This window comes from Neopelma chrysocephalum, unplaced genomic scaffold, assembly GCF_003984885.1.
Source record: "Neopelma chrysocephalum unplaced genomic scaffold, ASM398488v2 Primary Assembly neopelma1_84, whole genome shotgun sequence".
In the NCBI taxonomy this organism is placed as follows: domain Eukaryota; kingdom Metazoa; phylum Chordata; class Aves; order Passeriformes; family Pipridae; genus Neopelma; species Neopelma chrysocephalum.
In genome coordinates this window covers 8,707,438-8,730,205 of record NW_020897746.1, presented here as the reverse complement: position 1 = coordinate 8,730,205, position 22,768 = coordinate 8,707,438, and the positions used below count along the sequence as shown (strand labels likewise).

Below are 22,768 nucleotides of genomic sequence, written 5' to 3'. Positions count from 1 at the left end.
TTTCCTGAGGTACCGGGATCATCTGCCAGAGGGGTTTTTTGTGTGCTTTGGTTGGTTGGTTTTGTTGTGGTTTTTTTTTTATTTTTACCAGGAGAAACTACTGACAATCATAAAGACCCAGTTGAAACCTTTCTTCCACTTTCTGTCACTCTGTGACTTGCTGAGATCCATTCCTGTTAGGAAGAGGAAGTGTATAAATGTTTGTTGTAAAAAAAGCTGTCACATTCCTTTCCCCCCCCAAATAAACCCAAAACCCACAGCAAAAAGGACACTTCAGCCTGACTGTTGCTCTTTGTTTTCCATTTGATTGTGTATTTCAGTCTCAATTAATTACTTGCCTTCCAAATGTAAAGCCTGTCCAGTTCTTTCCAATATAATATTTAATATTCTGCCTTTCTACATCATCTCCTTAAGGATACAGATTGTTCTCACCATTCAGTTTCTGCACATTTGCAAAGACAGTTGCACAGATTGGGAGCCTTATGCTTCTTTTTGTGGCCTTTAATCTTTTCCCTTAAAACTTTTAAATTTCTCCAGTCTCTTTGATCACAACCACAATAAACCCATCCTCCCTACAGGCTTTCAGGCAATCCCACATTCTGTGGCTACGAGAGGCAATAAGAGAATTAGAGCTAAGAAAGAAATCAGTCTTGTTCTCTAATGACTTCTTATTTTCCACTGCTGATAGAATGAGAAGATTAAATCTCAAACTGCAAATCTTGTGAGGACAATCTGAGAAGGGGGAAAGCATAAATGATTAGACAACAAGTTCTGCTGGCAAAGGGAAGTGAAAATGTCATTCAGCAAAGCTCTGGAGTAGAGGGAATGGTCAGAGACAGCCTGGGCAGCAAATGAGGCATCGTTGAAATGGTTGAAAAATTCCTCCTGGTTTTGACAGATTGGCAAAGGCATCTGTCATCCCCACTTCCATCACAGCACTTTAAAGAGAGAAAAGGAATTCAGAGCTATATTCTAAATGGGGTGAAATATGTGGATCAAGCCTGGCACAGAGCAGGGCACATTTCTTTGGATAAGATATTGGGTAATAATCCCCATTTAGGGCCTTGCAAATGTGCAGAGATTTGCATGTGCTTAAATTTATGAGGCTTGTACCTAAACCATGGACAGATTCAGAGCCTCAGCTGACCTGGTAATGTCCATTTAAGAGCAATCTCCATTATTTTGTAGAGATTATGGTGAAAAGGATCTGGTTCCAGAAATAGTCCAACTTATTTCGTTGGGAGCTGCTCTGAATTTCTGAATTTGTTTAGGAAAAAAGCAAGGGAAGAAGCTTAGAAAAAGCGACCCATATTATATATATATAAAGCCAGCAGTGATTTACATCAGTGTGCCCAAATCAGAGAAGGAGCACTACAGGGGAAGGACCTCCCAGCTCCAGTTTGTTCAAATAATCAGCACAATTTTTTGCAAAGCAGGGATTGGAGAAGGAGGACAGGCACACAAATAAAACTAGGCTGTAGTTTCTCTTTTTCAGTTCTTCTGCAGTGTCAGATGTGTGAACATGTTACATCCAGCTCAATGAACATTCAGTGCTGCCTATTTCATTCACTACCAAGACAAGTTAAAATTTTAGAGTCAAAACTTCAGCTTTTCCTCTATTTGAATTATGATTTCCTGAGCAATGTTCTTCTTATCAGCTGGTTCCTGTGTTCACTGGAGTCCATTCCTCACTTCAAATGCTTTAAATGGGCAGCTGCATTGCTTTCAGAAATAATAAAGTAGCATTCTTGTTCCTAAAGAGTTGCTGGCATTTTGTATTTTTAACTGTTCCTCCAGGATGAAATTAAATGAAATTAAATCAGCAGAGCGTTCGCTGCATTTATTTAAAGAGGGGGGAAAAAAAAAGGAAAACAAAAATATTTATGCTTCCTGGAAATGTCAGCTATAGAACATTGTGCCCTAAAGGAAAAAGCACATCATGAGCTTGTTACTGATCCTGACAGTGGCTGTACAACTTCCCTGAATTTCATGGCACTAATTCATGGCAGCCTTTAACTCAGCACTATTTCCACGCCTCAGAATTATGAGAGAAACGTGTTGCAGACACAGTGTAAGTCACATGGGTCACTGAGATGCCTAAATAATTAAATTATGGACAGAGGCACAGGAGGAGACTGTGCTGCAGCTGCAAATGACCTGGATTTTCAAAATATCCCCATCGTTTGCTTTGCATAGAACAAGAGACTTGGGGTTCCGAAGCAGGTCCTGAAGGATCAGAATGAAGATGAGCTCTGTGTGTGCACAGATGGGTAGGGGCAGCTTACAGCTTCCACTGAGGCAGTTCAACCAACATTTGGAGTCTCAGTATAACAGCAGCTTAGGCTGAGTGTTCACAGCAAACACCTGCACCTTGCTGTCATCCTCAGAGTGAGAGGGTCAGAAACATCCCGAGTGCAGAGAGCTGGGGTTTTACACAGTCATGGGCTCTAGGGCAGACATTGGAGAGCATGGTAAAACCAACCTGAGTTGGTGACTTCACTGTTTGGAACCAAAGTCTCCATCCAGAAAGTCCAGGGAAGAAGAGCAGTGGGAGCAGGAGGTGCTGAGCACGGTGTGTGCAGGAGGCTGGAGAACGTGACCGTGTCCCTGCAGAAACCTGAGTGTCTTGCACGAAGCTGTTCAGGCACAAGCCTAAAATACATTCTGTTGAAACTTCTTGTAACCACGACTCCAGGTGGCTTTTGTGAGGGTGTTGTTCTGTAACAGCCTTGAATTTTTTTAACTCTTGCAGATTTTTGACAAAGAAGCAAAAGACCTGGAACGAGAGGTTTGCTTTATTGACATTGCCAGCGACGAAATCCCCGAGCGCTACTACAAGGAATCAGAGGTAAGAGACAGCCTGGTTGTGAAGTGGTGAGGAAGGGAATGTAAGAGGCTGCAGAAAAGCCTGGATAGGAATCAGAACTATTTTTATTTTGGTATGAAATCTTGCTGGTCAGTAGTGTTCCAAAAGCTATCCAGCAGAGGGGAAGCAGCAGCAGCCTCTGTGTCTGGACTGCCTGACACGTTCCTTTGCAGATGATTCCTTTTGAAATGCTTCCCTGCCATTATCAGGAAACATCCTGTGCCAGACCTTTGATATTCAGCTGAATTAAGCCAAAGTAGAAAAGGCCTTTTCTCTGAATTATGAAGCTCAGTGAGGAGTTTGCAGGTCTGAGCAGTTTGAAACTTCCCTGTTGGCCTCTTTGCATCCCACCCCAACTTTTAAGTCCTGCAAAGTGCCCAAGCCCAGCAAAGGACAGATGTGCTGCAGTGACAACGAGGCTGGGGCACAGTGATGACACAAGACCAAGAGGGACTGAAGCAAACTGCAGACTGCAGCAGATCTGCCAAAAAGCATCAATGGCAGCAGGCACAGCCACACTCTGAAAATTCCCTTGGAAGTTGCTCCCATGTATATTTGATGGAGCCTGTCTCTCAAGAGCCCGTTTCTTCTGGGTCAATGCAATTCACTGTTTGGAATCAGCAGCCACCATGCAGATGAAGATGAGGTCTCTCAATGTTTTAATCTCGGGGTTGAAAAATGATGGTTCACAACAAGCAGCTCGAGAGGAGTGATGGGATCTGTGCTCGCATTTAATTTTGGAGATATGATTTGTCTCTGGAGCCAAGTCTATATTCATAGCTGGCAGTGAGCATGGCAGCTGTTTGACTATATAAAACGAGACTACAGAATCATTTTTAGGATAAAAAGTGAAGACTTGCCAATAAATGTATTTCTATACTGTAGGAGACACGATTTTCAGACTAAAAAAGTCGAGTACTTGTTATCTTCCATTTATAGATCCCATTTCAAATGTTATGTACAGGTCATAAACCAAAATTGGGTCTCCAGTAGAATGAAAAGTAGTTCTATTAGTTTCCTTAGATAATGACACCCATCTGTTTAGTACCAAAAATTATATAACACCTCATCAAACAGCTTATTGGTCCCATCATCTTATCAGAACTCCAAGGATTCTCACTCCATTTAGGAATGAGCTGTTATGGAATAGGTCAGCATTTGACTGTGCTTTAAAGAACTTTATGTGAGAGTTTTCATCTCAGCCTGTGCAATTCCAGAAATTATAAACACAAAGGTAACATCCAGTTTTGCAACTTTCCTGCCCGTTTTTGATAGCCATCTATTAAGCATAATTTCCATATGATTAATCCCATGGCATAGAAAACCAGCCTCAGCTTGAGGGAGAAAAGAATTTCAGAGTCTTTGTGTTGTTATTTCGAAGACAAATCTAGAGACCTGATTCCAAGCAAAATGGAATTTTATATGGGTTGAAACAACAAAAATAGCCCAGCATCTGTTGTTTTTTCTGTACTGATGGATGATTTGTCTGTTGACTACCAAATTCTGTTTCAGAATTCGTACAGAACAGTAAGAACACCTTTAGCATTTAACTGTGCACATGCTGTAATTGAGAGTGAGTTAATAATACTTGAAAATAGTGTCTCTTCCAAAGTTTACAAACTATGGGGGTTTTATGCTACCCTGTGATGAACATGAAGCCAAATCCCCATTTCTGATGAGGCCTCTTACATAATTTAGGCACTGTAAAAAGGTTTTTAATGTTTGTAAATGTAATTTCCGGCTGTTTTCAATCAGAACAGCATGAAAAAGTAAATCCATGCAAATGAGAAAGGGTTTGTGTTTCCCAAATAGCAGCTTCAGAGATAACTAAACCCAGTTAGTGTAAGCTTTTGAAATGTATTTTAGTTGCACTAATAACAACAATTTGGCTGCTTTTAGATCATGTAATCTGAACTGATACTAAGTTTAAAGATTAAAGGCGAAGTGCAATCCTCAGGATTTACCAATTAGATCCAACAGGATAAATGTCCTGACTCCCACCCAGAAAGACCAGTGGGAACGATTTTAACTTCAGGCATGGCAGGAATCTCTCCATTTCAGGGGCTCTTTCACAGGCTTAAAATAAAGCAAGTTCTGTATCAGGGTCAGCGTGTTTGGCAGCTTCTAGAAATGAGCTTTAAATTGCTTTACATCCTGACGAAAGCTCAGCCCTCTTCAATTAAAAATATACTTCAGTTTTTAACAGCAAATGTCATTATTTATCTGTATTACTGTATATTAGAGAGTGGCTTAAATAATTTAAACCCTTCCCACACTACTTGCACTTCTTGCTCTGTGTCGGTGCTTATGAGCCTGATTGTAAAGGGACAGAGTCACCACCTTCCATTTTCATTTACATCATAATGATTCACACCCAAAAAAACAAAATGTATAAACCACCCTCATAAGTGTAATATTCCATTTCAGTTGCACAGCTCATTCTGACTGGTGCTGGGACTGATGAGAGAGGAAAAGTGTTCCATGAAAACGTCCTGGCTGTTGAAGGGAAATGATTGAATTCGACTTTGTGCATATTTGCTTTTCTCTCCTTCTAAATATTAACTAAAATTGAAAAGTGAAGAATGTAGTTAGCTGGAGGCTTAGGGAGAGCTGTTGTTTCACTGAGGTACACATTAAGGGAACCTCTGCCAATGATACTGAGGGATCTCTTGAACAGAATCATCCGAGTGATTGGAATTCCCTTAAGGATGGAGGGCTTATCTGGCAGCGTGAGTGCAGAAGGACCAAAATCACCGAGTCAACAGTGAATCAGAAGGCAGTTTTGTGAGCTATTACCAACACTTACAGTTCTGGCTTCTGTGGAGGACTCATTTCTGCCCTTGCAGAAGGCTGTAGAAGGCAGCAATTCATGGGTCCCAAAGCACGACTTAATTTTAACTTCATGACCATCTACGAACTCCACCGTGAAGTAGCCACGTCTCAAACACAAGATGTGTTTTTTACAAGCGGGGAGCTAAAAATCCTTAAACTTTTAAGAAGTTTAAATTGGAGGTTCCAAATGGAGTAATCTTGAGCGTGGATCCAAGCTGACAGGTTCGCCTGTTTGTAAGGAGCCACGTGTGTTCCCAAATCTGAATGTACTTACTGCACTGAATACAGAATTTTGTGTTTCTCTACAGAGCCTGCAGGTGAGAGTAGTTGTACATTTTGTAAAGTCATTTCCTTGTGACTTTACCGTCCATGAATATGTATCACCAGCCATCCTGTGTTCCCCATATAGACAGACATATTTATCTGAATTACAGAGAAGAATGAAGCTGAGCTGAGCTGAGGAGCGAGAGCCTCCAGTGAATCATTCCTGCAATGAAACATTTACCGGAGCTGGGAGCTACTGAGCGAAATGTTCTGTGCAAACATATTCCAGTTCTCAGAATTAACAATGTTTCATTTCCTGTTTATAACAAAGCAACGGAGAGCTGGACAAATGGAATAAACTTTTTCAGGCTACCTCCAAACACAGGGATTTCGTGCAGCTGCTGCAGTTTTCTTCTGCCACTGCTGGCTTTTTTCCTCTAGCACAGCAGCACTGTCCAGCTTAGCCCAGTCCAGGTGCTTTCAGAGTGACACAACCTCTGTCACATCACAGAGTGACAGTAGCTGAAATAATCCAGCTGCCTCAGCCCCCCAGTGAGTGTGGGCACCGTGTCAGCACAGGAGTTCAGTGCAGGATGTTGCAAAAACATGAACATTTCCTTTTCCTTACTCACTTCAGTTGTGAGTTTATGTAAACCTGGCTGGATTATCATATTTTAATGCCTCAGAACTGTCCCAATATTTACAGTTCTGAAGTATTTAGCTGGCTCTTCCAGAAAATACATTTTAATGGAAATTTTTAAAAGAGCCCTTAAAATGACTCTCCATAAATGTCTATAGTAACATCTTTACATCAACAAATCTTTCCTTAGTCCTGGCTATAAAAGCTGAAATCCAAAACCTAGCAACTCCAGCTGATGCTGAAATGCCAGATCACAGGTATTAAACCCATGAAAGGTTGGTGCTGAAATTCAAGATCAAACAAAATGGTCTTCAGCTTAAAGGGGGAAAAAATTGACTGCACTTCAAAAGCACCGTGATATTGCAATAGGAGTCTGAAAAAATTAACCCAGGCATTAAAAGGAAGGAAGGAAGGATCTCTTTCAGGGACATCTGGGTGCTTCCAGTGAGAAAACAGGATGCATGGCATGAGCACGGCGCGCTTTGGCAGCATGTTCAGCTTGGGGACCTTTGCCCAGGCTGAAATGGCCACACAAGCACCAAGGGGCTGTGAGGGCAGGTGGGTGACAAGGCTCACAGGGTGTCCCACAGAGCCTTCCAGGGTATGGACAAAGGGGTGTTATCAGCTGCATCTTCAAATCATGTCTGAGAGTGGGGCAGAGCCAAGGGCAAAGGTGCCCCTGCAGATTTGGAGGTTTTCTGTGAACAACAAATGTAGTTCGTTGTTTAACTTGAAGTACAAAGTAACATTTAACAGAATTAATACTGAAAAGTCATTGCAACAACCCAGTGTTGATGTTTGCTTCCTGGAAAGGGGGGTGAGGATTCCATGTGTGATGCCTGTGACGTCCGCAGTCCACGAGGAAAGTGAAGTAAATAAATGCTAAATGTTAAATAATAGACTCTCCAACAAAAACCATGTTGAGCCAGGACTTGTGGTCTAAGTAATAAACCATATGAGAGTGCTAGGTTTGAAACCATATCCAGCACATTGGGGCTTTTATTTCATTGTAATTTTACATTTTATTCTCAGCTAAGCCCAGCTCGTGGGTTATGATGTTTCTGCTCTGTTGGCAGAAGTGCTATTTTTAAATCACTCTGCACCTGGCAATAATGTATTGCAAATACAGAGTAGGTTTTGCTCCTCTAGCAAAAGGATTTGCCAGATGGGCTTTCCTAATAAATTGTGTCTGATAAAAGGACGAGAAGGTTATTTAAACAAAAAGATTTTAGCTATGCCATTACATTTGAAACAGATTGAGGATTTTGCCAGTAGATAAATTAAGGGGAAAATAGTGGATAGACTCAGTATTCTTTGGATGATGGCTTCTCTAGAAAGGAAGACATGAGTGGCTAAAAGCAAAAATAAACCACACAAAAAATTAATTATCTAAAGAATAACGTAAAACTGGGGCCAGAGCAAAGCTCAGCTTGCCCACTTTCTAGTCATGGACAGAATTGTTTCAAACACTGTGCCATGAGAAGCAGTCTGCCTGGAGAAGCAGTGCTGAGTACCAATATCATTTCTGCTTGGTTTTAATAGAAAATATTCAGCCCTGCTTTATTTCTTCATTTTTTTGGTTTAGAAGGACCTTATAGGCCTAATTGCAGAAAGGATTCCAGGCTGTGAGTCTTGATGTTAGGCACACAAAATCGTTCATGTCTGAGTTCTCACTGATTTCAGGGGGCTTTGGAACAGCACTGAAGAGCAGAAGATGAGCAGTCCTGGTGCCACCATGTCCCTCTGGCATGGCATGTTCTCCATGGCTGTGACCAATAGCACAGGCTTGGAAAAAGTGGAAATACCTGCAAAATATAGAGAAGAATATAGAGATTCTTCTCCTAAATACTTCCTGGTATGAACTATAGCTGAAGCAGTTGTTGAGACAGAATTTGTGTCTTTCTGAAACAGTCCAAGATTGTTTTTAAACACCTAATTTTTTAGCATCTGGCTAGATAAGCCCAGTGATGTTGGTTTTAGTGATGATAACAGTGATAACATCTCACCTCTGTCAAACATTTGTGCCCTTCAAATTGATGGCCTGGAGATTGAACCCTCAAGTTCACTTTGCCTCGTGCCTCTCATCCCACTGCTTGGCTTCTGTGCAGCCTTTGAGCCTCAGCCCCCTGAGCTCAGTAAAAAATTGTAAACACCTCGATCTTTCCCACAGCAGTCTGGAAATCTGCCCCTCCAGAGTCCTGGCTTCCATTCATCAGTCTGCAGTCCCACAGTACTAATATGTTAATGCTTTCAGAAAGGCAGGAATTTCCCTAAAAGCTCTGGGATGTGAGTTGCCCGGCCGGTCCGTCATCGCCTGGCTCTTGGCTTGGAGCTCTGCAGCCAATTTGTGACTAATCTTCGTGTCCTTCAAGAGAAAGGGACACAAAGGTGCCATCTCTGGGTGCTGTGACAGGGGAGTGATGTCAGGGATGAGCTGCATTGACCTGTGGGCCACCAAGTTCAGGGTGATCCCCACTGTGTGTCCCCTCGTCTGGGTTAAACTCAGCAAACCAAACCAGCCCCGAGGTACAGAAGCTGTGACTGAGCAGTGGGACAGGGCAGTTCCTCCTGATTTCATTTTTATTTATAAAGTCTCAATCCTTGATCCTGACTCAAGTTGATTACATTAAATCCCTTTGGACTGCACTGAAGTTATTCCATTACAGATCTGGTTACCTCTGAAGGGATATAAAGTACAACACTCAGAATTATTAAAGAGTGTGTCTGAAATGCTGAATCAAGGCACTGTGTGTGTGTAAGGAACAGCAGACCCTGCCTTAAAGGAAACTATTTTCCTTTTCAGAAACACTTATTTTACACTTGGAATATTTTGCAGGGCTGTTTGAAATCATATTTTCTGTAATTACTTCTTTATTCAAGGAACCACCTACTAGAATGTTACATCTTTCTGAATATTATCTTCTTTCCTTTTTTTTTCTTTTTTATTAGTGTTATTTTTCTATTGATTGCTTCAGATCAATTAGAAAATAACTCTTTCAACCAGAAAATATCCATATCCACCTGAGGTCGAGCTGTGTTGGGTGAGAAGATTGGCAGCAGCATGTGACCATGAGCTGTGCTGCACAGGGGGGTGTTGCTCTGATCTATGATGACACTGAATTGTTTTTATGGTGATTTAACATTGAAAACTTATTATACTGTGAGCCTGAAGTCTCCACTTAGCAAAGCCTGTGTCAGCAATAAAAGCAATGACTTTCACAAAGGGGAAAGACTCTTCACCTCATTAGGGGTTTGTAGAGGAGCTTTAATAGCAGAGCTTCAGTTTATGGGTAAAACCAGAAGCCAAGTCAGGAGATGAACATCAGGGAACAGGAATGCTGAGTGATACATAAACTCACACTGAACGAAATTTAAGGTCAGAATAGTCTTATCAATTTTTTGTTAGTTTTTCTCCTAATTGTCTTCAATATAGCACATAATTAAAGCACATATTTTAAATACATGTTTAACTGCTTTTATAGCAAAGGATCTTCCCAGACCTCAGCTTTGGGGAAGGAACACAGCTGAGCACTGATGGTTATTCTCGAGGAGAGATTTTAGAAGCTCCACTGTGAATTTTCTAAAATGACATTATTTTCAAGTTCTGAAAAGCAGTGCTTAACTGTAAATTATTTCTATTTACAAGATATAATTAGCAGGATTGGACATAAAGGGAAATGGAATTATACCAATATGGAAAATAACACTTTGATAGATAAAACTGCATCTTGTACGGATAAAAGTAAACTTTAAAGATGAACTAATGTCTTTAATGGTTTTATGAAATTATGTTGTCATTTCAACACCAATTTCTTTGATTTTTTGGTTTGTGAAAGAGAGGCAGAGTTGGAATTAGTGTTTACCCATAACCAGAGAGGGGTAAACTGGAGGACTTTCCTACTGAGGTGCCCAAGTGGCTGTACAAGTTCCCTTCAAATTGGGAATGACATTGTCAGGGTCACATCAGTGCTGAGGTGTCAAAGCCCCAGTTGGCCCCGATTTCAGGAAGACAAGAGTGGATGGAAAGTAAGAGTCATTCACACTGAGGGAGAGTAGAAAAGCAGGCTCTGAAGGAGCCACTTTTTGTTTCCAAAGGCCATAAATAACCCTTGGAGAGCACTGCACTGTAATGACTTGCAAAAACAGATTTTCCTATAGCAGAAGACGTCCCAGCTGATAGGATTGTCAGTGCACCTCCAGGAATACACTGCCATCAACTCACTGCCAGGGTTGGATTTCAGGATATCTTAGTGCTTATTTAACTCAATTCCCTGTTCATTTTTCAAGATGTTTGTTAGCATGGTTTAATATTTTATGTCTTACCAAAACATTTACTTTAGCAATCTGACAAACACGACTTCCCCGCCCGCATTTCCCTGTTTGTTTTCTTTGTTTCGCAGGATCCCAAATATTTCAAGTCACAGAAGACTGGGAGAGGCCAATTGAAAGAAGGCTGGAGAGAGACCCACCAGCCAATTATGTGCTCCTACAAACTTGTGACTGTGAAATTTGAAGTCTGGGGACTTCAAACCAGAGTAGAGCAATTTGTACACAAGGTCAGTGAAACGGGAGCTGTTTCTTACCCTTCACATAAGCAGAACTTGAGCACACACAGGAATGTGGCTCTGGTTTTGGAGAGGCCTGGGAGCTCAGCTGAGTCCACTTCAGACCTCTCTCAAGGTCTGAAAGATCTGGAGCAGAGCCAGGGAGTTCATCTCTGGGTACAGACTTGACAAAGCCTGGAGCTGCTCAGGCCTAAGGATGAGAACAACTATCTATAACATTTTCAGTGCTGGGACAAATATGTGAGCTAAAGTATATATGTATATTTGAGTATATATGAGTACCCATGAGCACTGGACATGTAGCAATGAGGTGCAGAATTCCTTACCAACAGGTAGTGGGGAAGTTTTCCAGTCTATTAAACAAGGAATTAATGAATGGCATAACAGCCAAATGATGAGATTTTTTCAAAGTATTGACCTTCCACGTGTTTAAAAAAACTAAGAAGGAAAAAGAACTGATGCAGAATGTCTAACTGCCCAAAGATTAATGGATTATATGCACATTCCCAATGGATTACATGCTAGTCAAGGCCATGCTGAAGTGATCCAGTGTTGGCAACAGATCCATTTCTAGTGGGAGACTGGACTTTGAGCCCTTCCGAGCCAGCACCTCTGACTCTGCAGGGCATGACCTTTTAGGCCCAAAACTGTCACAGTGTTTTTCACTTTCAGTGGTGTTGAAAGACAGTGGTGTTACTTTTCTGAGGTGTTTTGTTGCTATTTAACCCTTTCCCTGTTTGCAGGTGGTCAGAGACATCCTGTTGATCGGTCACCGGCAGGCCTTTGCCTGGGTGGATGAGTGGTACGGTGAGTGTGCTCCAAGCTTGGCCCGTTTCAAAGGGCTCATGCAAAGCTCAGGACAATTAACAGCAGATTTTCATTTGATTTCCTGGACCATCATGTCCAGAGAGGTTGTGGACTCCCATCCCTGGAAATGTTCCAGGCCAGGTTGGATGGGGCTTGAAGCAACCTGGTCTAGTGGAAGGTGTCCCGGCCCATGGCAGGGGGTTGGAATGAGATGGTCTTTAAGGTCCCTTCCAATCCAAACCATTCCATGATTCTGAGGTCATCAGGTCCTCCTGTAAGTTGTTCATGAACAATGAACTATGAGATGTTCACAGGTCCAGGAGGTGGAACTCTGGGCAGTTTTTCTGGCCCTCTTGGACCTCATTTGCTGCGGGTTCTTTGTAACCAGAGCAGGCTGGATTTAGGCAGCCAGGAGGCAGCATCCAGGGATGCCTTTCCATCCCAGCATCTGGGTGTGCCTGCCCCAGGGCCCTCACCCTGCACTGCAGGCAGGGAGGAGCTGCCCCTGCCAGGAGAAGAACCTCCTTCAGGTTTGCATAAAGCTTCTTATTAAGGCTGCATTAACATGCAGCCATTTCCCTGCTGCAAGCTCCAAAGGCCTCTGATCCAACACAATTCCAGCTTTCTAGGAAAGTTTTAAACTACTAATGTGGATTGCAACAAAGAAAAGGTGGAGCTTTTCTGACAAAAAAGGTGGATAGGAGCATAAAGCCTGCTGGATCTGATGCAGCAGCAGCTGCATGCAGAAAGTGTTGGGAATCCATGAGGCAGCCCTGGGAATGGGCACTTCCAGTAGATCCACTGAGTGATCTGAATATCAAAAAAGTCAATTAGATTGCATAAAATAAGCTCACAGGGTTTGTGCCTTTTACATGTATTTTCAATAAGACATATCCATCATCGTAGATACTCCTCAAACAAGTTCTGAGACAGTCCTGTAACATGTAATAGGAATTTGGGAATATATTTAGAATGTTTATTTAGACCCTCCTTAAGTTTCAGGAAACAAACCAATTCAGGCATTTTCTAATTTTAGATTTTTTTCTTTTCTTTTTACCTGAAACAGAGTGATCCATTTTTTCCCCTGTACAAAGTCAGGGAAACTGATAACTTTAAATAAAGCAGCCTGACTTCATGTAAAAATTGAGCCCATAAATTTGCCCCAAATCTACCCAAAAACTCTATACAGTGAGACACAGAGAATGTTACTGGGAAGCAAAGTGTCAGCTGTACTTTAGCAGAGTTACTGGTAATGATGGCACATGAGTAGCCCTGAAGTTAAACTGAATAGTTGAGCTCAAAAACATTTCACCACAGATTTTTCCCCTCCTAACTCTGAAATCACCCTGTCAAAAATACTCTTTCCACAAATGAAATACTGTGGTACACAATTCCCCTGTGGATTTTTATTGTCATGGTGAGACTTTTTGTTAACCAATACAGTGAACTTTTAGAGCTTAATTATCAGGCAAAGTACAGAACCTAAAAAACATGGCCCTGCTAAAACAGATGTGAAAAAAAGACTCAGTGTACAGCACCAAAAATTTAATTTTTAAATTCTTTTAACATCTTTAAAAATGAAAGTTTGAGAAAGACCTGGAGGTGATGAGAGTCAGCTAAAGTGAATGAAATAATCAGTGTGATAAACAATGTGTTCTGTTGTGGATATTAGTGGCTGGTTGCTGTTACTGACACTGTAAGTATGAATGTCTTGTCATTAAATTTACTAAACTATATTTAGCTTTATTATGAAGAAATTCTATTCTCTCAGTGTTGTTTACTAATAAAGAGCATGTTCTCTGCTTGGCAAAGTGCATCCCAGCATGTTACTGACACGGCTTCTGAGCTTGTTTTTCTTTCCAGATAACACTAAAAGACTGAAAAAGCAGGAGTTAGTGGTATTCCAGGTTTCCTTTTGATCAGAATTTTAGACTGCATTTCTTTTTACCGATGAATTATGACACTGTGCTGCCAATATAATGGCTGAGGTTGTGTCTTTCCTTAAAAGCTGCCTCATAAAATGCAGCAGGAGCCTCCTGGCACGGAACAAGGAGTGGTGTGATACAAGAATTTGCAAGTCCTGGTAATAATAAACTTGAGAAAAATGGGAGCCTCAAGAGCAGATCACACTGTGCAGGACCAAAGGGGCACCCATTTGCAAGTTGCCTGTGCCAACAAAATGCTCTTTTAAGTGTCAGGAGTAAAAAGTTGATGGCTGTTTTTATGAGGCTCCAAAGTTACCAAACCCTTGTAAAGAACAGACCAAAATCCTGCCACCATTCCTGTTCTGACTCCTGACTCCCAAGTGGATTTATTGAAAGCATGGGAATGCTCAGAAGAGTAAGGTCACAAGTCAATTATTGGATTCTTTATGTTTTTTACTGGAGTTGTGGTTGATGACAAATCCTGTTAAATCTCTAATTATTGCCTGGTGTTACGAGACAGACTGAGCTGGTTGGACACCACAGCCAGGCCTGGGCAGTGGGAAATGATCCTGCTGGGGGGATCAGCCTGATTTGTAGGATATTTCTAATTCTTATAATTCATTAAATTGCTTCAGGCTTCACAACTTGTAGTCACTAATGTAGTCACTATTAATTCACTTACCCATGCAAGTAAGTGTTGGTTGCTGCAGCAAGCTGGGGGGGTTCTAACACTTAATTTGCTGGTTATGAGATGTACAATGCAAAGATAATGTGAAATCTTTTTGCCAGTGCTGGAAAGGTAAGTAAATATTTATAGTATTTATAATATTTTCTATCCTTTTTTCCAAGGGATCTTCTAAAATCTCCTTAGAAGATCTTGGCCTTTGCCAAGGCCTGCACTTCAGTGCTTCCTGCCTTCCTCACGTTATACAGACACTCCTGAACAATTTCCACTCCTTCCTGTTCTCTGACTCCCTTTGACTTAACCTCCTTGCACCTTCCTTGGCTGACACAACTACCTTTATGAGGCAATTTTCATAAAGCTAGTTACTCCTTGCTTCTTAAAAAAATCCTTTGTTGGCTTCCGCTGAAAGACTTTGTGTTCCTAGAACCTTCTCCTTAAAAAAAAATAATAATAATAAAAAAAAAATTAAGTTTGCACTGAATCAATGGAAAATGCCAACAATTTTGAACTTTTTACAGATATGACTATGGATGATGTTCGAGAATACGAGAAAAATATGCATGAAAAAACCAACATTAAAGTTTGCAACCAACATTCATCTACTGTGGATGAAATAGAGAGCCATGCCAAAGCAAGAGTAGGTCAATTTTTAAAACATCCTCAGCTAATACACCTGCACAGACCAGAGGAGAGCAACCAGCTGATCTTGCTGAGCAGCCAGTGGAATTCTGGGGAGGTTTTGCTTCAGCAGGAACAGAATCTTTCTCCATGAAGTGCAATCCTGCCCTTGGTTTGCATTTTAAACCTGCCACTGGTGTAAGGAAGGGTGGGGTTGGGCTCCCTGTCTTCCAGGAAAACACAATGCTCAAATTTCAGTTGGCTGCATAAAGAGGAAGTTAAAGAGGAGTTTTACTCCTATTCTTTAAATGGTTAAAAAATGCAGGAGTTCACAGTGCTTCAGTCAAAAAGCCAGGAATGGGGGGAGTGGAAAATTGCTATGGGACTGCTAAAATTCTTTGTTTCACCAGGAAAAAAAGAACCCAATGAATTATTCACTCTTTTCTAAGTAATTTTAATGTTGTCATTGATTGACTACCAACAAGGTGGGAAGTATTTTCAGAAGTATTTAACAGCAGTTTGTGGAGAAGGGCAGGTTTCTGTGTAGGTTCTTTGATTGAAATTCTGGAAATTTCATAAAGTATTTGATTTCCTAACTTGAGCACCACATGCAGAGGTCTAAAATTAGAGATTGTTACTCTCTGCAGATGGGAAAGATGCAGTGGTCTTTGCTTTTGAATGTCATTTTTCCTTTATTTCTGCTCACTGCTCTGTCAAACTCAGTGATGGTTTTACTCGTGTAACGAGTTGGGGCAAGGCCTGAAGGGCTCCAAGTCTTTCCTTGGTTTTTACTCAGTGCCAGTTGTCACCAGCCTGAGAAAGGTGTTGTCTGAGTAGTCACCAGGAAGGTATTTCTTGTGTTTGTAATGCAGCAGCTTCACTGACATCAAGGTTACCCTCTGTAGCTGAGAATTAGTTTGGATTTTGGCTCCACACTCCAGGATTTGGCTCTGAGTGAAGTCTGCTATCTGTAGTTCCCCTGTGGAATAATTGTCATTGAGGTCAGGACAGTTGTTGTCATTAATGGAATTTACAAAAAAAGGATCTGAGCCTTCTTAGCTCAGGGTAAGGGCTGTTTTACTGGACTGTGGGTCAGAGCAGAGGGGAGTTAAAGCAAGTATGAGCCAAAAAGCAGAAGTCAACTGAGGGGGCATCAGGTTGTTCATGTCTGCATTGGAAGTAAAGAGTCTTGGAGGCTCAGCTCAGCAAGATTGCACTTAAATGGCCAGTGCACTGAGAAACCTGCCTGTCCCCTCTCGTGTTTCCAAGGCAGCTTTTGGTTCCCCTTGTCCAGAATTCCTCCATGGGAATCACTGCCGTGCCTGCGCCGGCTCCCTGAGATGCCAGGGGGGATTTGGGACCCCTTGAGTGCAGGAACATTCCCACACTGTTACAGGGTGTGAAATGAAAAGTAGACCAGCAAAATGGGTTCAGATCTCTCTGCAGCATGAGCAGGTACAGCCCCTCTGAGACCATCTGTTTATTGCCACCACTTCTCAGGTTTGAAAACAGCTCCGATCTCACTCCTAATAACTGTGGGCTGGAGAGCTCCCTGGAATGTCAGTGCAGGGGAGAGGGAAGGCAGCTGGCAACGTGCATGCTTTTGTTTATTTAATATCATGTTGTAATACAACATAAAGCTGCTTTTACATAACATTTGCAGCCAAGGTTACACGTGCCTGCAGCTGGGTGCTGTTAAGAAGTGTGGATGCCCTGGCAGTGCAGGGTTTTGTCACACATTTAGTCATCACCACTGCCAGTCCAGTGCCTCAGACACCCAAATGGGCAAGAATTCTAAATTGATTAAAAGCCTAGTGGGTTTATTTCTGGGGTTTTTTGAGCTTTCAGGGCTCGATCTATAAATGGTTTAATGAAATATTTTGAATTCACGACTTTAACGTGACATTCAATGCAAACCTTCAGTTGGCTCGGTGGGCGTCTTGCAGGCACTGCAGGCGTGGAGCAGCAGGTTCCAGAAGAGCCTTCCTGATTTTCTGCTCAACTTCCCAGTTTGTAGCAGATGTCACTCCTTTGGGATCGCATCGGGAAAGTTTTGCAGGGCTGGGCTCGGGCAGAGCCCGTCCATGCCGGGATCGCTCTGCCCTCTTGTGGGGTTCGGCAGCACCGGGACACCTCTGGCACCTGCAGGACGAGAATTCCTGGGATCCCATTACCCATCGCACGCTGGCTTTAATCTCTCAGCTCGTTTCGCCTCAGTTTTGCAGGGAATTGAGCAGTGGATTTGTCACTCGGCCATCAGGGTTTAAGTGCAGTTTCTGGATGGAAAGTTGGAAGGCACGTTGTGGCTTTGTCAAGTGAGAGGGAATTCTTCAGGCTTTAATAGTGGAAAAGCAAAAGGGGCTCAGTTCTGTGCATGAAGCTGCAGCTACAAGTCAGTGGAAGGAGAGAGAATTTTTCATCCCTTGATAATTAAAGCAGATGAACAAACTCATGACAACCCTTTACCCATTTGGGCTCATAACCTAAATGAAAACCTCAAAACCCCTTTCAGTTTTATTTTGCTTGAAGTTCTGAAAAATTCTACCTGCTGACTGTTTACCCACTGTGCAATAGCTGGATTTTCCCAGCGATTCCAGAGGCAGCAATCTTTATTCAGCTCAGACCCAGATAGAAGAACCTTTAGGATGTGATTAATGTACTTAAAACTTTGTTTCCTTTAGTTGTGCCTATTGTGCTGCAGTCAGTGCATTACAATGGGGAGGCATTCGTGTGGAGAATCCCTTAATGAGATGCACGATAAGCAATCATTCCCTGATTTAGAATTTGGATGGAAGTAGTTTAACTGAGCTAGTGAAATGATCGTTTGAAATTATTCTAACGTGCCTTTATATTTCATTCCCTCTGGCTGAAGACATGACAATGGATGAAGTCCGAGAGTTTGAACGAGCCACTCAGGAAGCCACCAACAAGAAGATCGGGATTTTCCCACCGGCAATATCTATCTCTAACATTTCCATGCCTTCCTCAACCCGCAGTGCTCCATCTAGTGCTCCATCAACTCCTCTCTCCACAGATGCTCCTGACTTCCTAACAGTTCCCAAAGACCGGCCTCGGAAAAAGTCTGCTCCAGAAACTCTCACTCTTCCAGATCCATCCAAAAAAACCTTTTAAATTAACCCTGCATGTTTCCTCCTGATAAGCCATGTCTGCCACAGCAAGAGTGACATAACTCAATTGCTACAAAGGTCGTGGTGATTTGTTGGTTGTTTTTTTTTTTCTTGCTTAAAATAATCTTCCCGGTGTGGAAAGGTGACTTCTTTCCTCAGACTCGATCCTTAAAACCTTCTGAGAAGTGCATGCAAGAGAACGTAGTTTATATATTCCTAAAGTAGTGTTTCAAGCCATATGGTGCATCTTACTGACATCCATGGAAAAGTCTGAGGGGATGCTCTAAATGAAAATCAATCTTCCTGCAGCAGAGTCCTGCCTGCAAACCCTCATCTAGGTCACAGCATTTATAATTAGGAGTAGGTATTTAGTAAAGCTGCCAAGGACTTCTGAGGCAAATTAGTGCCAACTCGAATGCAGGGTTAACAGGAAAAAAAACCCTTCCCATTTTCTTCTTTTATAGCTGATTTTAAAATCCTTCCTACTCTCAGGCTTCTCCTGTGTGTTTATAAACCTTTGACCTGTAACTCATTGTACTGGAACACCAACAGATTCACATTTCTCTCAATATGACTCAGGATTTGGGGCCTAAAACGCAAAACACAAATCTTTTCAAACCTAAAGTATCACTGTATCAAAGCCCCAATTGTAATTAATTATACTGACTTTGAGGCCATTGAACTATTTCTATCTTGCACAGAATTTGTAAAAGAAACCACCTATTTCTTGTAGATAATGTATTTTACTAGCTCTGCCCTGTCCCTTTGTGAGCTCAGAGTCGTGCTGGTGTTCATCAATGGTGTTCTGTGCTTGAGGTTTGCAAAAAGCAGCTAAAATGTGCCAGTTGAGAAGCAAAACCAATGAATTCTGTCTTTTCCTTGCTGGAAGAAGAGTAGTAGTCAGGCTGTGAAACCTTGGATGTAAAGGAAAGAAAATATGAGGCTCTTTTTTCTTTCCTGCCTCACGTCTTTCCTAAACAGCACAATCTCCTGGATCATCTGGGGAAGGGGGGGACAAAATCAGTCACTTTAAGAAGCAAAGGGACCGTGGGTGACCTCAAGGAACCGGGAGTGCTGCTCCTGGTCTGGCTGTGCAATCACTCTTCAATCTCAGGAATTCAAATGTAGACAAGGATGTTTCCCAGAGGGAAGTGTAGGTTGTGGAAGGAGGAGTAAAACAAGTGGCAGGAGGGTTCTCTTCCTTCCTTCCAATTCAAAGTGTGAACTCGTGAGACCCTTTCCCTGCTGACCCTGATTTGGGGCACTTTGCCCTCTCCCACACGAGTTGCTGTTTGGTGGCTGCTGGCAGGCCCTGTCTCCTGGTAGCTGTTCAACAAGGTCCTGTTCAATCCCCAGGGAATGACAGCTCCCACCTGGATCATGGCCAGAGCAGGTGATGTTTTGTGGTGCATGGATTGAAACAAGAGAGTCCTGCAGAGCTGAGCTGTCACTGAATATTGAACAATCAGTTTGGGGGTGGCCCCTCACCTGGGCAGGAGGTCACAGTGGCTGGAATGCACCGAATCCCTGGATGGATGCAGCTGCAGTCCAAGTTATGTGGAATGTGTGGCATTTAGGGGGTAGTTTTAGTAGCAGGAGAAGTAATTCCATTGCCAACCTGCACTGCAATCAGGTGTATGTTTGTCTGATAGTGACAATCCTGTAGCCAGCAAAATCCAGGAGCTCTCTGTGGGTTTGACTTCCTGTGTTCTCCCAGTCCTGTCCGTGCTTGGCTTTGCTTTTCCTCCCAAAGCTGGGAATTCCAAGGGATTGGTACCTGATGGGTGATGGTTGGTTTGTTTAAAAAGCAGCTGCCGGAATGATGCAAACAAAACTTTCCTGCTTTGGTTTATGATTTCTCTTTAACAAGGGTGCAGATTATACAATCATGATTATAACTGCTCTAATCCTGTTTTTATCATTATTAATTAGTATCACGATTGGAACATTGAAATGAGGAGGAAGATCTGAGTATTTCAGTGCAACACCTCGAGGCAAAGGGGTTGTTTTCAATACTGACTTTTCCCAGTGCTTTCTGTTGTATTTTCCAACATGTTTATTAGGATTAAAATAGAGTTTTGCAGGTGTTCCTCACTTCTTTTGCAAAAGTACAAGCTGTGATTATTTTCTGGGTACATCTTCAGAGCCTGGTGCCAGGCACCACAGCCGTGTTCCTGTTCTCTGCCACAGGGACAGGAATTCCAGGATACAGCTCTGCTAGGACTTGGCAAGGAATTTTTTATCAAGAATACAGTTCAGAGGAAAAAATGTGCTTAGTTTGTTTCTGTGAAAACCTACTCCCAGCTCTGCTTGTACTTTGATGTATTTGGGATAGAACAATCGTGGCAAAACAACTGGCAATTCAGTGCAGCTTCAGAAGGGTTGATCTCCTGATAAATCAAAAGGGGAGGGACTCAGAAAGGCTGTGAGGAGCAGCACATTCCTGAAACACTTAATGGGACTTCTTATGAATGTAATGGTCAATTTTGTAAATGACTGGATAAATCCTATGGAAAGAAACTATTTGACCTTATTCTTTGGCTTCTTTTGATTATTCTGGAAGGTGATTTTGTGACATCTAGTAGCCAATTTGCATTAATTGCTGCTGTAGAGACTTTGAAACTGAAATATTTGTTCCTTGAATTTCAGTTTGTAACAAGACCGCTGTACTTTGTTAAAACTGCTTTGAAGCTTGCTGCACTATAACTTCAAACTGATGTGTTATCCTTTGAAATAAGCCAAATGTATATGCTTTTTATCAAATAGTGAGTGCAGTAAGAGAGAACTCATGATCTTGTCGATAGGAGATTTTCTGTTGCCATTGTTTGGACTTGGTTTTCTATGTGTAAGTTAAAATTGCTAAATAAGTCTAACAATGTTTTGCTTTAAATGAACAGCATGGTCAGTGAATTATGATCTCCCATAGTTTTGTGGTGTCACTAAAACAGGTTTTCATTGGTTTATTTCATTTCTGTGATAATTTCTGTATGTCCAGTAATCCATTTCTTTAATTTAGAGCGCTGATGGCGACATCAGGCAATGCATCACCACCATCCAAGAAGGACCAAGTCTTGATTTGCTCTGCATGTTAAATAGTGCAAGGCTCAGCAGGAGAATTTGACTGTCATTTTTCTCATTCATATCATTTAGTTTCTGTTTTTTTCCGAGTTATTTATTATTTTTAATATTGTATTTTCCCTTGCATTTTGTTGTAAATAAACTACCAACAACTATTCTTTACAATGGGGACTGTTTTCTCTTACTGGGTCTCCTCTGGGCAGGAACCTCCTCATTAACATTTACCAATTAACATTTCTACCCCCAGCTCTGCAAGCCACTTCCTCAGAATTAAATAGCACGAAGAATTGGTTTTGAAAGGAAAATTTAAAGCACTTCCAACCTCTCCTTGTACCTCAGCTCTGTAAGGATTTTACCAGGGCAGGTGCCCCATCAGTCTGGCATTGGCCCATTCACTTGTAAATGACCATTGGGTTGACAAGGAAGTTTTTCAGTGGGAAATCCAATTCCCTCTGCTGGATTTTGGCAGCCCAGTGTCGTACCAAACAACTGGAAAATACTGGAAAAGAGACCACTCAAACCCTCTCAAACCTGTCTCCAAGTCAGTTCATTTTAGTCAACAACATTTTCTCTGTACAGCGGCTCTTGGAGCATTTCAGGAGAGTCTTTCTCCATAGAAACGCAGCTTTCCCTGCTCCAGAGGAACGGCAGTGCAGGGTCAGGGGGGAAACGCTTCACAGCAGCTGGGACAGGACAGTGGGAACAAGGAGAGGACTGGACCCCCAGTGCCCCCCAGTGCCCAGAGCTGACCTGGCGGGTGTTGGGTTGCTCGGGTGTGTTTTACAGTTTGGGCGGGGCTGCGGTGTAATATGAACACACTCAGAATCCTACACCTGCAAGTGCTTCCCAGAACGGTGACACACCTGAGCGGGGCCCCCGCAGCCCTCGGGGCCGGGCTGTGCGGCTGCAGCGGGGACAGTGCCGCCCGCACAGGGGACAGTCCCGCCCGCACAGGGGACAGTCCCGCCCGCGGGGCTCGGCGGGGAGGGGACACCGCAGGGGCAGGAGCTCATTTCATTGTCCGGAACCCAGCGATGTTTTATTGCGGAGATCAAACCCCAGCGAAGCCTTTTACCTGATGCCGTGCTAATTGGCACACACTTGACCTCTCTCATTAACATACAATTAACCCCTCTCATTAACATAGGCATGACACTTCTCATTAACATACAAGGGACCCCTCTCATTAACATACACATGACCTCTTATTAACATACAATAACCCATCTCATTAGCATATACGTGACCCCTTATTAGCATACACGTGACCCATCATTAGCATATGCATCACCCCTCATTAGTGTACACGTGCCCTCCCTCATTAGCAAACACGTGACACCGCGTCACGCCGGGACGCTCC

At 42.4% G+C, this 22,768-nt stretch overlaps 1 protein-coding gene across 2 annotated transcripts in view; it reads left to right on the top strand.

Annotated features, from left to right (window-relative positions):
• The window catches only part of PITPNC1 (phosphatidylinositol transfer protein cytoplasmic 1), a 77,787-nt gene extending 56,214 nt beyond the window's left edge, over positions 1-21,573 (top strand). The window contains exons 6-10 of one of the 2 annotated variants that reach the window (XM_027692023.1): positions 2,753-2,848; positions 11,003-11,158; positions 11,911-11,974; positions 15,103-15,221; positions 18,075-18,509. In XM_027692023.1, the coding sequence (XP_027547824.1) occupies positions 2,753-2,848; positions 11,003-11,158; positions 11,911-11,974; positions 15,103-15,221; positions 18,075-18,080 (441 nt within the window). In that variant the 3' untranslated portion in view covers positions 18,081-18,509. Of the gene's footprint in view, positions 1-2,752; positions 2,849-11,002; positions 11,159-11,910; positions 11,975-15,102; positions 15,222-18,074 lie in introns of both variants that reach the window. The other variant, XM_027692022.1, reaches the window with a different exon arrangement.
• The last annotated feature ends 1,195 nt before the right edge of the window (positions 21,574-22,768 follow it).